This window comes from Balaenoptera ricei, chromosome 11, assembly GCF_028023285.1.
Source record: "Balaenoptera ricei isolate mBalRic1 chromosome 11, mBalRic1.hap2, whole genome shotgun sequence".
In the NCBI taxonomy this organism is placed as follows: Eukaryota; Metazoa; Chordata; class Mammalia; order Artiodactyla; family Balaenopteridae; genus Balaenoptera; species Balaenoptera ricei.
The window spans coordinates 5,779,844-5,794,184 of record NC_082649.1 but is presented as its reverse complement, the minus strand read 5'-3'; the positions used below and the strand labels follow the sequence as shown (position 1 = coordinate 5,794,184).

Below are 14,341 nucleotides of genomic sequence, written 5' to 3'. Positions count from 1 at the left end.
TTGTGAACAACTATTCTCAAAGGCAAACAGCACAGTTCTCACACACACACACAAATAAAGGTGATAATATGGAAAAAGGCCAGTAGCTACAAGTGGATGTGTGGCGAGAAGCAGTCTATTCATACTCTGCCCACAGCATCCTTACTTTTTGTTTGCAATTACGTAGTTTGCCAAGCCTCCTGGAAAATGTGAGTCTATTTTTGGGTGTGAAGTGATGACTGTTGTTGAAATTTTACATATACAGTTCCCTTTTCTGTGGATGTACAGTATACGTGAACCAGATCAAAACTCAGCCCAGGTCAAGTATGCCCTCTCTCCAGGATCCAGCCCTCTCATTTCACAGCTTAATGACAACTCTGGCAGCAGCTTGGAGGGAGTGTACCATTTCAACCTGAAGAACTCCTTTCCATTGATTCATGTTAATCTGTCCAATCACCATTTTCCTAAAGAGGTCTCCTGACCCCTGTTCTAGGTTAGGCCTCTATTCTGGGCTGAATTCTGTCCCCTCCAAAATTCAAAGTCCAAACCCCCAATGTGACGGTATTTGGAGAGGTAATTAAGGTTAAATGAGGTCATAAGGGTGGGGCCCTCATGTGACAAAACTAGTGTCCTTCTAAGTTGAGGAAGAGATGCCAGAGCTCCTTCACTGCCTGTTAGCCCGGATGAGAGCTCTCACCATAAACCAACCCCGGTGGCATCTACCTTGACCTTGGACTTCTGACCTCCAGAACTATAAGAAAATCAATGTTTGTTTAAGCCACCAGGTCTGTGGTATCTCATCACAGCAGCCCGAGCTAATGCAGCCCCCCAGCTCTGGCGTAAGGATCCTCCTTCATTTCCTTCAACATAGCATTTCCCACGCACTTTCCTTCCTTTTAAACTACAAGGGCTATTTCTGTACCAGGTACTTCTCCCATTAGATCCACAGCTTCTGGACCATGTGTGGCACACAGAACTCAATATTCAGTGAATGAAATTAATAACAAATCCTCCAAATTGGGAGGGGGCCAAGAGGAAGAAAAAGAGAGGCGAGGTAAGGAAGAAACGAGTGCTGTTTTCACCCTAAGTACCAAAAGCCCCCCCAATAAGTTAAGGATTATCTAGAGTATGATCGTTTTTATTCTACACAATTAGCATTTCATTTGTCTTCCTAGTGTCTATTGTACCATCAAATGTGTCTGGTTGTATTAATATATGCTTCTGATATATGAAAGTTGTCCCACTCATTGTTTTACATGTGTCTTCTGTACCCATCCAGACTGTACGTGCCTTGAAGTCAGGGTCTTATAAACTCTACTGAATCCTCATTGTACCCAGCCCAATACTAGACATAGCAGGCAATCAGTAAAGTATTATTAATTTAATAACAAATGTCTGAATTTCAAAAGTTTTCTTTGATCCAAAAAATAGGCTTATATTTTGTTGTCCTTCAACAGAGAAGCAAAAACTCTTCAGGAATGTTTCATAGATTCAAGGTCAAGTCCTTCCTCTTTGGGGACAAAAATGCAACCATGTAGTTTAAGGCTACCCAAAATGGAATCTTAGCCACTTCATGTTTTTTGAAGGGTATGACAGTGACTTCTCCCCATGCTATGCACTGTCCAGAATAAGCCAGAAGTGGGTATTGACCTCTTGCCTGGCCTCCTTACACAGGCTTCTTTAAAGGACTCTACCTGGTACATAAATGTTGAAAAAACTACCTTCAGAAGACCAACTTCTAACAGGAATTCAGAACTAAAACAGTTTTTTAATGGTCTTTCTTAATAGGTATTTAGTAAACAGTTTCAGACACATTTTACAATAAACAAAAAGCTTCTGCTAAATGCCCTTGTGTGTATGAACATATTATTAAATCAAAACGCAAAAACTTCAGACGTCTAAAACTTTATTGCCAGAATAGCAAACTTCATAAAGACACCTTTTGGAAGTACATAGAAAATGAAAAGCAAAATAAACAGAAAACTTTGACCAAAGAACAGCAAAGATTGCTACTATCATGCACATACAGTCAAATTAATACCAAACCAAACAGGTACAATTAAGAGTATATGGGTCATGCAATCCAAGGAGACTCATTGCAAAATGCTTGGGTTTGAGGGGGATTCTTTGCTTGGGGGGGGAGGGGGGGAATAGGGTAATTTTCTCCTCATACAGAAAATGGAAATATTTAGATGAGATGCAGACTGATGACTACAAGGTCAATTTAATTTTTATCTCCAAGAACAGAAATCTGGATTATAGGCCATGAGAAGTTCAAGAAGCATCACTCAAAAATCTAAAGACAGAAGAGAAGAAACAAACTTTAGATTCAATTTGTGTTATCCTTACAACTGATTACTACTTCCTATGCACTACATCCAGTGTATGACATTAGTTCAGGTAAGCTAAGAAGATAAAAAGCCAGAACAGCCTTTACCATTTGATTCCCCCCATGGCTACATTTTCTTAAGCCTAGAAAGTTCTATCACTATCCTACAAGCACAAGGTTTTCTTTTTCTATTATTTAGTAAAGTGAAAATTCATATAAATGAAAGCCAAGGTCTAGCAACCATTTCCAGCCAACTACTAGTGCCCAACAGAGCTGTTGCTAACAGAGTAGGAGTGGGAGTAGGAAGAATTCCCCGTTGCATCGAAGCTTCCTCTCCGGGACCCACTGCGGGAACCAGATCGGGAGCCAGAGCGGGAGCCGGAGCGGGAGCCTGGGGCAGAAGACATGTTATAAGGGCTGGGCAGGCCCTTGGAGGAGACCGAGGCGGCCTCCAGAAGGTGCAGGCCGGTGATGTCTTCCACCATGGAGCGATTCATGGCATTCTTATAGGATATTTTCAACTTGGTTTTGGGGCAGGTCAGGATCTTGCCGTAGCTGCTGGGGTCTTGCAGCCTCTGCGCTGCCCGGCCATCGATGTACCCCTTTCTGATGGCTTCTTCCATGCTTATCCTCCCTTGCACTTCGGGGTCAATCAGGCCCCCCGTGAGGTACTGGAACTCCAGGAAGCGCTGGCCGGCCTCATAGGGGAGCCACTTTTCTTTCACTGCCTCTGCTGCCGACATCTTCTTCTTTCCCTTCACGCCTTCAAAGCCGAGGAAGGCTTTCTGAGCAGGCTTCAGCCTGGTGGCCATATCCTGGTCAATCAGGCCCTGGGAGACGGCATCCTGGAGGGACAGCTTCTGCCCAGTGGTTGGGTGGATGATGCCGCCCGTGCAGGCCTGAGCCTCCAGAAGCCTCTGCCCAGTGATGCTGTCAACAATGCCCCGCTCTATCCCTTCCGTAATGGAGATCTTCTCCAGGTTTTCCGTGTCGAAGATGGCTGCGATGGGGCTTGATTCTTCCAGGGGTTCAGACAGAGACCTGCTCCTGATGGTTAAATTCCTGACGCTGGATACGGTGGAAATCTTGCTTAAGGACTCATGTCGCGAGCTGCTGAAGACATCTTCGCTGACGCCACTCCCGGTGCTGACACCATTCTTCAAGGAGATCATATCAGCAAACTGAGTGAGGCTGAGGCTGCCGGACTGGTACTGGTCAAAGAACTTCCGGTCAATGAGGCCCTTGTCAATCGCATCTTGAATATCATACTGACTGCCCGTCTTCCTGTCTACCAGGACCACCCGTGTGGAGCCGTCTGATCCAGTGATGGTTATTTCTTCCCACTCGCACTCCTGCTCACACAGTTCTTTGAAGGTTTCATAATCTATGAGGCCCTTCTTGTAGGCCTCCTGGACAGACATCTCCTTGTTGGTTTCCGGGTCAACTATGACCACTCTGCGCTTCCTGAGGGTATTCTTTTGTGATGTCTGCACCTGTTTCTTCTTTTCTTTCAGGGGCAGAAGACACAGCCCCGTTTCCTCATCCTTAATGCACCTTTCTTTCAGTTGCAGATATGTAAGGTTTTCCTCAGTGTTTGGGTCAAAGAATCCTTTTGTATCATCACTTGGATCCGAGAGAATCTCATTGAGCTCCTGATTGAAGTAGCCCCTCTTGTACGCTATGTCAACGGGCAGGCGGTGGCTTTCCTTCGGGTCGATGATCCCACCGGTTGCAATCTGCGCTTCCAACAAGCGAATGCCATGGCCCTTTTCGATGAGTTCCTTGTTCATGGCTTGGAACAAGGAGATGGTGTTTCCCGTTTCAGGGTCGTTGTAGCCGGTGACAGCTCGTTCTGCAGACAGGAGCTTCTCCTTGAACTCGATGCCCACCAGACCTCTTTTGTAGGCTTCCTCCACCGGTAACCTCAAGTTGCTAACAGGATCCACCATGAAGCCAGTAGCTGCTTGCGCTTCCAGGAGCTCCAGGGCAGTACCAGGTCGAACCAAGCCAATTTTCATGGCCTCGTAAATGCCAAGCTTCTGTTTTGTGGTCTCATTGTAGATGCCTGCGATGCAGCTTGAACCCTGAAGGAATTCCTTAATTCTCTCACCAACCTCAGCATAAGAAATCTGACCTGATTCCAGTTCATTGACAGTGGATGGTCTCAATATACCGGAATCAACCAGCTCGGAGACGGTCACGGGTTGTCTGATTCCTTGGAAGGACATACTTCTCTTCTGTACCAACAGCAGAAGCAGACCGGTGTGCGGTTCGATTCTGCACCTTTCCCTCAGCTGTATGTAACTGACCTTCTTTTTGGTGACCGGATCCACGAAATTCTTCTGACTGTCTCGGGGATCGTTCAGGGACCGATACAGATCTCTGTCAATCAGCCCACGAGCCAAGGCTACATCTTTCGGCAAAAAGACGCTGTTCACAGGGTCCACCACACCCCCTGAAGCAATCTGGGCTTCCAGCAGACGCATTCCGATTTCCCGATCAATCAAATTTTTCTTGATTGCTTCGGACACAGATACCGTCTTGCCCGAAAATGGGTCATCAAACCCAGTGATGGCTTTCTCTGCTGTGTATATCTGCTGGCGGTCATCGAAGTCGATGAGATCCCGAGCTATGGCACTGTCAACAGTCAGCTTCTCGTTCCTGTGGGGATCAATTATACCACCAGTGGCCGCCTGGGCCTCCAGAAGCATGACCGTAGATTCTGGGGTGATCAAATTCTTTCTCTTGGCCTCTACCAAAGAGTACTTTTCCTTAGGGGAAGCGGAAGCTCCAGCGATAGCTCCTGCTCCCCGAAGGAAAGGCTGGATCTCAGAAGAAACTTCTTCCACTGACTTTTTCCCCTTCAGCAGTTTGTCCAGGGTTGTTTTGTCAATCAGCTGGCACTCGTACAGCTGCAACGCCGTCACCTTCTTCCTCAGTCCGTCAAACACCAGCTTCGAGGAGTCAACGGACCACTCGTACTCAGTCTGGGTCTCGCGGTGGGAGCCGTACGGGCGCTGCTTGAGTTTGTCGATTTCCCTCTGAAGCCGGGAGCGCTCTGTCTCCAGCTGGGACTGGGTCTCCCTGCTGGAATCTTCCAGCTTCCTCTGGCACCTCTCCTCGATCCTCTTGATCTCCGCCTGGAGCCTTTCAATCTCACTCCTAAGGCTGTTCTTCTCTCTCTCGCTCTTTTCTCTTTCGGACTCTATCTTCCTCACAACCTCCTCTTTGCGGGAACACTGCGTTTTCCACTGGTTCAGGTCATTCTGGATCTGCTGTTTCTCACACTCCAGGTGCTGTTTCACCCTGCTTTCTGCCTCGAGGGTCACTTTGGCGCGATTCAGCTCATCCTCTAGCCTCTGCAGCCTGGCCTTGTCTTGCTCCAGAACTTTGATTTTCACCAGGAGGCTCTCTCTCTCCTGCACCACCTGAGAGCACTGATTCTTGGATTCCTGAATCCTATTAGATGCCTAGAATGCAAAAAAGAAAGAAATGGGAAAAAATAATGATGTGATCATATCACAGGACCATTATCATTTAACTTCTTTTCCCATATTTTTAAAAAAAGTATATTTACATATTGGCCCTTTTCTTTTCCTTGAGTATACTGTTATTTTGTTATCTTACAAGTTCCTGAAAAAAATTCTGTAGATACATGTTGCCACTTTGATAAATGGCTTCTATACTTTCCATATTTTTCCACAGAAGGAAATAGGAGCAGCTGTAGACCTGGCTTACTCTTAATAGTAATTATGGTTTGAACACATATGGGGAGTTTTATTCCAGGTTATCCCACCTGCTGTACCTACATTTCACCTGTTATAGCTATACTCACATGTTGAATAAAGCAATACAAATCTACGGACATACACACACCCCTCACCCAGCCCCACACAAATATTGTCTACAGAAGTCAAACGTATTAGAAGTTAAAGAGGTTAAGTGTTTTAATTAGGGGTTAAAAGAAGAAAACTCAAACAAAAAGAAACATATTAGGGCCACGATGAAAAGAGCACAGAATAACGCATGCAGAAAAATCACATAAGCAAGCAAGAAAGTGATTTTAAAACTGCACAGAAAACCCATTTAATGTGGCTTCTGTTTAGGAAAACTTTAATTACAAACGTATGTCACAGCTCACAAAGAGCCACCTTCTAGAAAACAGAGTGGAACATTGAGAGGAAGTGATCTCAGATGTCACACCCCAGCCAAAGTTCGAAAAGCAGAGCCAAGTGCGGGTTACACAGGGATGGGCACCCGATGTGGCAGTAGAAGAGACGGGCAAACAGCACTGAAATTACCCTGAAGCAGCGTCTGGATCAGGACAGACAGCAGCACAGCATCAAAAAGAAAAGCGAGACGTGTGCAAGCATCCAGCCCAGCAGCAAGAGCACAGCCCAGCTGGGAAGACTGTGGAGGGAATTAGTTGAGAGGGAGTGAAGCAGCGATCAAATATTTGTGAATACCTCTAATGCCTGCTTTTGGAATTTCTCAATTTCCTGTCTCAAATTTTCCCTCTCTCTCTGTAAATCATTAATCAGGCCCTGCAGCTCCAGGGTCCGGGCGTTGCTGATCTGCAGCTGGCTCCGGAGCTCCGAGATGGTGGCGTTTTGGTGGTGATCAGCCGTGCTGCGGCTCTGCTGGAGGTCGTCGTACTCCAGCCGGAGGTTCCGCAGCTCCCCCTCAAGCAGCAGGTGCTCTTTGGTGAGGTTCTCAGTCAGCGACTGCAGCCTCTCGATTTCGATCTTGCTCTCGTTCAGGCTCCTGCTCTTGTCCTCGACGGCCTTCTGGAAGTGCTCGTTCCGCACCTGCGCCTGCCTGACGTTCTCCTGCTCCTGCAGCAGCTGCCGCTGCAGGGCCTCCACGTCGGAGGCCAGCCTACGCAGCTCGTCCTGGGTCCTCTGCTTCTCCCGCACGTGGCCATCCAGCACGTCCCGCTGCTGCTGCAGCTCGTCCTCGCTCCTCTTCTTGACGACGGCCGCCTGCTCCAGCTGCTGGGTCAGGCTGGTGACCTTGATGGCCTGCTCCTTCAGGGACCTCTGCAGGGTCTCCAGCTCCTCCTCCAGCGTCTTCCTCCTGAAGGAGTCCTCAGAGGCTGCCCTCTTCAGCCACGTCAGCTCCTCCTCCACCTTCTGCTTCTGCAGCTGTAGCTCCTTCAGGGAGCTCTGGAAGCGGGCGGCGTCCTGCTCCTTGACGGTCCTCTCCTGGGACATCCGCTCGTAGTCAACCCTCAGGCACATCAGCTCCTGCTCCTGTGCCTTCAGTTTGCCGATCGTCTCTGTGGCGCTGCTGTAGGCCTTCTGCAGCTCACACTGTGCCCTCTGCCACTTGGCGTTTTCATCCTCCAGACACTTGCGCTGCTTTGCTTCTGTCTCGGACAGCTGCTTTAGCCTCTCTATCTCCTTGTTTTTATCCTGGATCGTCTTGGCGGCATCATCCAGAGACTGCTTGTACCGCGTGCTCTCTTCCACCCGCACCTGCGTGACCTGCTTCAGCTCCACCTCCAGCTGCTGCTTCCGCTGCGACATCTCCAAGCCCGTGGCCTTTTGCTGTTGGACGTTCTCTTCGACCCTCCTGAGGTTCTCTGTGGTCTGGGCTAGAGCGTTCTTCAGCTTTGTTACTTCTTCCGAGAGGCTCCGGTTTTCCCTGGTGAGAGTGTCTATCTGGGCTCGGTAGCCGCTGGTGTCCTCCTCCTTCTTCAGGGTGAGCTGGTGGATGGTCGTCTTGGTGATGTTGATCTCCGTCTCGAACTGGTTCTTCAAGCTAATGATTTCCTCATCGTAGTTGTTCCTTACCTTAGCCAGTTCATTCTCAAATTCCCAGCGGCGCTTGGCCTCCTCCTGAAACTCAGCTTTGAGTCTTTCGATCTCCTTGTTTTTGTCCTGGATGGTCTTGGCAGCCTCCTCCAGGGACTGCTTGTGCCTGGCGCTCTCCTCGGAGCGCTGCTGGATGACCTGCTTCAGCTCCATCTCCAGATGCTGCTTCTTCTGCAGCATCTCGGAGCCACAGGCCTTCTGCTGCAGGGCATCCTCTTCTGCCCGCCTCCGCTGCTCCGTGGTCTGCAGGATGCTATTGGTGAGCCGGACAATCTCATCCTTCAGATCTCGATTCTCCTTTGAGAATCTATCGAGCTGGTTTCGGAGATTTTTGGAATCATCCTCTTTTTGCATGGATATCTCCTTGATGGTAGTCTTTGTGATGTTAATCTCCGTTTCGTACTTGTTCCTTAAATTACTCATCTCCTCATTATAGTGGTTTCTTACCTTTGCCAGCTCACTTTCATATTCTCTCTTCCGGGTACCCTCCTCCTGCAGAAGAACCCTCAACCTCTCTATCTCGAACTCCTTCTCCTTGGTGGCTTTCTCATACTCCATTTTCTGCCAGTCAAGGCTCTCCTTCTCGCTCTGCCTCGCCTTCTGCAGCTGGTCGTAGTCGTTCTTCTGTTGATCAAACCTGTCTTCCATGGCTTTTCTGCTTCGCTTTTCATCCTCAATCTCGTAAGTCAGCCGGGTGATCTTCTCATTGAGCTCTTTGATTTGGCCGTAGCACTTGTCTAGATTTTGCTTGGCTGACTTGCCATCCAGCTCGGCCTGTCTCTTCAGCTCCTCCAGGCTCACAAGCTTTGCTTTGAACTGGGAACACTCCGCCTGGTATTTCTGCAGGTTCTGATCCAGGAATTTGTTCTTACTGCAGTTTTCAGAGTTGGCGTCTCGGCACAGCCTGAGCTCCTCTTCCAAAACTTCGATCTTGGTATTTTTCAGCTGTGGAAGGGAAATCAGAGAGCGTGTTGAAAGAAAGACGCCTCACATCATAAGAAAGAAGTGGTACTTCCTCCTCCCCAGACCAACGTGCTTTCTCATTTCCTGTTACACACCTGCACACACACAGACAAGCACGCACACACAAGCACACATGTAGACACTGATACAAGGCGAAAGCTACTGGACAAAAAATTCAAGAAATCTGTATTCTTGTCATAATCCTTCCGTCAACTGCTTGTGTGATCTTAGTAAGGGATCTACCCTCTCTGAGTTTCAGCTTCCTCATCTGTGAATGAGGGAATTTCTTCCAAGACCCAAAGCTTATGATTTCCTAAATTATGTTTCCTTTATTTCCAGGTATCAAGTAAGTTTCCATATAAACTCAATTCGAATATTAGAAATGAGTAAATTAAACAATAACTCGACATGGAAAATTCAAATCCAGCTAGTCCTGGATGTTCTTCTTAATTTAACACAAAGAAAGAAAGAAAGCAAATTCCTTGACCAAACATTAAGTGAAATTACTGGGGGTTATGGCAAGGTAAAATAGCTATAATTTTGAAAATATTACCTGAGTGCATTCCGAGCAGTGTACTGGAGAAGAGGACTGACACATGATTTATGAATAAACTATATTATACTAACTGTTTAGAGGAAATACAGTTTTACCAATGAGTATGTCCAAATTCATGTTATAACGAGGCAGTAATAATTAAGTTCCATTCTATTTTCTTTTTTGATCCTCCAAGGAAATAAAGTAAATTACCTTCAGATCTTCCAAACTCTTCAGCATCTCATTTAAGAATCTGTAATAGTCTCCAGACCTTGTAAGAAGTTCTATGTACCGAGCATGGATATCTGCAGCCTTGGAGAAAAGAAGTGCAAGGAAAAATCAAAGGTACTGCATTCAAAAGAAGTCCTATGCAAGCTGACCAATTCTGTTTTCTGAAACAATCCAATAGTGAAATTATATTTTAAAGAGTGAATTCCCTTCTTTCACCTGTGCTAATTCCAAAACCCAATAAAAGAATAAAGTGCAATGAAACAAAGGGCCAAAAACCTCACATTTCATCCTCATCACTCCAGGGTGTTCCCCCTAAACCATCTGATGGGTGATGTTCTCTGACACCTTTGAGAAGAAGTTGTCTTTTAGAAATCGACTGGATATTTTCCACTCTTTAAATGCCCCCCTCACTAAACCCAGAATTTAAGCCCAGTTTCTGCAAAGATTCTACTGTATGAGCAATAGTCCCAGACTTCTCACTGATCATTCCCTAAAATGCATTATGCTGATGACTTACACTAGAGAGAGGATAATCTATTAAACCTTTTTGAATGGATACCCTATAGCAAGAGATGAATTCAGGGAGGGTAGGGAAGACAGGAAGGGGACAGGGAAAAGAGAAGATGCAGAGGGAGGGCCGAGCTCTAAGAGATGGGTAATGACATATCTACCTCTTGCATAATCACCCCAGAAGGAGACTGAACGATGGTTCTCTTGACAGGTATGTTCAGTAGAGTTTCCAGTCCTGAGGTGTATGACGCCAGCTGCAGTTCATAATCCTGCAGAATAATAACGTTTCAGAAAAACATACTTAATTGGCTTAAAAGGAGTCACTGATGGCTACAGTTCCCCAGCTTTAAATCACCAAGCTGTACTTCTAATGTCCAACCCCAAAGGCCATCACGTGCTGCTAGTGTCCAAGCATCATATGACACTATTAAACCAAGTAGCACCAGTTTATATGCAAAATGGAGATCTCTGCACACACCCCCAGTCTAAAGGATGAAGACCAGCCCATTCCCGTAGATATTGCCAATGTATAATCAATTCAAGCTAATGGATAACAGCATTTACAGTTTGTTCACGAGAGAACATATAAAAACCATAATCGCTGTCCTCAAGAAGTCTGTAATCTTTAAAGTGAATCAGAAAATAATGTAGTTAATAATATTCTTTTATAAAAAAAGTATGGAGGGCTTCCCTGGTGGCGCAGTGGTTGAGAGTCTGCCTGCTAATGCAGGGGACGCGGGTTCGAGCCCTGGTCTGGGAGGATCCCGCATGCCGCGGAGCGGCTGGGCCCGTGAGCCACAATTGCTGAGCCTGCGCGTCTGGAGCCTGTGCTCGGCAGTGAGAGGCCACGATAGTGAGAGGCCCGCGCACCGCGATGAAGAGTGGCCCCCGCTCGCTGCAACTGGAGAAAGCCCTCGCGCAGAAACGAAGACCCAACACAGCCAAAAACTAAATAAATAAATAATTAATTAATTAAAGGTGCTAATAATTAAAAAAAATATATATATATATAAAAAAAAAAGAAAACTGACGGAAACAAATCATTTGCACCACATTAAAAAAAAAAAAAAAAAAAGTATGGAACACTTCATGGATTTGCATGTCATCCTTGCACAAGGGCAGGCTAATAATCTCTGTATCATTCGTTTTAATATACGTGCTGCCGAAGCAAACACGGTTAATAATATTCTTGATGAAACATCAACATTCTTTGTGAAACCAACATACCTTAATTGAATTTGCACAAAGTTCGGCAATTTTTTGTACTTCTTCTGATTTGTCTCGTTTGCCACTTATATCACTGTGCAAGTTCTATATAGAAAAGGAAATATTTACAAATGTTAAAATGTACACATATTTTAAAATAAATGTTTTTTTCACTCTTTAACCACTGTAACTTGTTTTTTTTCCCTCAGTTTATGACTACATATGTTCAGACCCCATCGTCTCACAGTTAAACCTTGGGAGATGAGCAAGTTTTCTAGTCAGAAACTAGAAGAAAGATCTTCAACTTCTTATGATCTAAGAGGTTACTATCTGGCCGGCACTCTCTTCTGGTCCTATCACCTCAGTTTATAAAGATACTTTACTATGACGGTCGTTACATTATTTCCATGTTCACAACTGCATTTCTTTGTAAATATCTCAATTGCTTTTCCTCTGGACACTATTTAAGCATTCACAAAATGGACTAGTAATAGTAAATATTTATCATTTCATGAAAAGATACATGCATCCCCATGTTCACAGCAGCAGTATTTACAACAGCCAAGACATGGAAACAACCTAAATGTCCACTGACAGATGAATGGATAAAGAAGATGTGGTATATAGACACAGCTGGAATACTACTCAGCCATAAAAAAGAATGAAATAATGCCATTCGCAGCAACATGGATGGACCTAGAGAGTATCATACTAAGGGCAGTAAGTCAGAAAGACAAAGACAAATACCATATAATATCACTTATCTGTGGAATCTAAAATATGACACAAATGAACTTATCTATGAGGCAGAAACAGACTCACAGACAGCAAGAACAGACTTGTGGTTGCCCAGGGTGGCAGGGGGAAAGGATGCACTGGGAGTTTGGGGTTAGCAGACATAAACTATTACATACAGAATGGACAAACAACAAGGTCCTAGTGTGTACAGCACAGGGAACTATATTCAAGATCCTGTGATAAACCATAATGGAAAAGAATATGAGAAAGAATGTATATATATGTATAACTGAATCACTTTGCTGTATACCTGAAACTAACACAACACTGTACACATCAACTATACTTCAATAAAGTTTCTTAAAAATGTATCACTTTAAACCTAAGTACTGCTATGAAAACCAGAGGAAAGTACAGCTTACACCCAGTGACATCTACGCAATGACAAATTGCCTTATACCTTCTGCTCGTTCAAAAATCGCATGACCGTGTTGGAATCGCCAAACTTCATGGATTCTAAGTTATCCTGGCAGCGTTTGGCATCAAAGAGCCATTTGCAGAAAGTCTGATAGTTATCACGGTAATTCCTCAGTTGCTTGATTTGTTTCTCCAGGTCCCATAATCTGGGGCAAACAGAGATAATAAAATTATTTAATATTGCTCTTGCTCCGCAGAAGTATTTAACACAGTTACCCGATGACCCGGCAATTCCACCTGGCACATACTCAAGAGAACTGAAAACATACATCCACACAAAAAATTATACATGAATGTTTGTAGCAACACTTTTCACGATAGCCAAAAACTGGGAACAACCCAAATATCCATCAGTTGATGAAAGAATAAACAAAATGTGGTATAGCCATACAATGGAATATTATACAGTCATAAAAAGAAATGAAGTACTGACACGTGCTACACCATGGATAAACCTGGAAAACATTATGTTAAGTGAAAAAAAACAGTCACAAAGGACCACATATTGTATCTTTCGATTTATAGGAAATGTCCAGAATAATTGGCAAATCTATAGAGACAGCAAGTAGAATGGTGGCTGTTTGGGGCTGGAGGGTTGGGAGGAAATGGGGAGGGACTGCCAGTGGATATGGGGTTTCTTTTTAAGGGTGATGAAAATGTTCTAAACTTAGATTGTGGTGACGGTTACACATTCTGAATATACTAAAAACCAGTGACTTGGACACTTTTGGTGGGTGAGTTATACGGCATGTGGATTATGTATCAATAGAGATGTTTTTAAGAAGCACTGCTAGTAAAATAAACTACAAGCAAGATTCAGGAGATGTTTTTAAACCCTCATTTGCAGTAAGGCATTTCTTTTGTATAAGATTTAATTTTCACAAACTTTTGGAAAACGCTCCCTCAAAGGAGCTACTCCTTCCAACAGTTGTAATAGGAGTTTACAGGTCACGAAAGAGCTGGATCAATGGCTTCCATTATTTCCCTAAAACCTGAAGTGCCTCTGGCACAGGTTGGTTCAAGCTTGGCTACTGGATATACTCTCTTCCTGTCGTCAACAAAGCTGCCCACAGCCAGTGCGTGAAGAGAGCTCCCAGGATGCTGAACTCACACACAAAACAAAACCACTGTTTTTTATAGTGATGACTTCAAGCGACATTATCTTGGGAACAACCAAATGGGAAGAAAGTGTGGAAGGAGGTTGGCACACCTGTAGTCTATCTGTTTATCGATTCTTTGCCAGCGATCTGTCAGCTGTGTGACTTTTTCGCTGAACTTGCCCAGGTCCAGGTCGTACAGTGGATACTGCTGTGAAGTCTGGGAGTAGATCTGCTGGGCTTTCTGCAGTTCTGTCTTCATGGTGGCCAACAAGGACTTCTTCAAGTTCAAGTCGTTTTTAATTTTCTGTCACAGGAGGAAAAAAAAAAAAAAGTACAAATTAACCTCATTCCCACTTGATGCTACACCGCAAGGAAAATATATCTACTGATTGCATCTCCCTATATTTATGCCAGTGACCTAGTTCCTTGTGCCGACTCGTTAAAAAAAAAAAAAAAA

The 14,341-nt window shown here is 44.9% G+C and overlaps 1 protein-coding gene and 1 non-coding gene across 4 annotated transcripts in view; both read right to left on the bottom strand.

Annotated features, from left to right (window-relative positions):
- Nucleotides 1–1,921: 1,921 nt before the first annotated feature.
- The window catches only part of DSP (desmoplakin), a 42,378-nt gene continuing 29,958 nt past the window's right edge, over nucleotides 1,922–14,341 (bottom strand). The window contains exons 18-24 of one of the 3 annotated variants that reach the window (XM_059937869.1): nucleotides 13,995–14,188; nucleotides 12,768–12,930; nucleotides 11,591–11,674; nucleotides 10,525–10,632; nucleotides 9,836–9,934; nucleotides 6,775–9,069; nucleotides 1,922–5,778 (exon numbers count right to left, since the gene is read on the bottom strand). In XM_059937869.1, the coding sequence (XP_059793852.1) occupies nucleotides 2,566–5,778; nucleotides 6,775–9,069; nucleotides 9,836–9,934; nucleotides 10,525–10,632; nucleotides 11,591–11,674; nucleotides 12,768–12,930; nucleotides 13,995–14,188 (6,156 nt within the window). In that variant the 3' untranslated portion in view covers nucleotides 1,922–2,565. The remainder of the gene's footprint in view (nucleotides 5,779–6,774; nucleotides 9,070–9,835; nucleotides 9,935–10,524; nucleotides 10,633–11,590; nucleotides 11,675–12,767; nucleotides 12,931–13,994; nucleotides 14,189–14,341) is intronic. The other 2 variants (XM_059937870.1, XM_059937871.1) reach the window with 2 other exon arrangements.
- On the bottom strand, nucleotides 11,435–11,538 carry LOC132375471 (U6 spliceosomal RNA). The gene has a single exon (XR_009506021.1). It is a non-coding gene; the product is annotated as a U6 spliceosomal RNA (small nuclear RNA).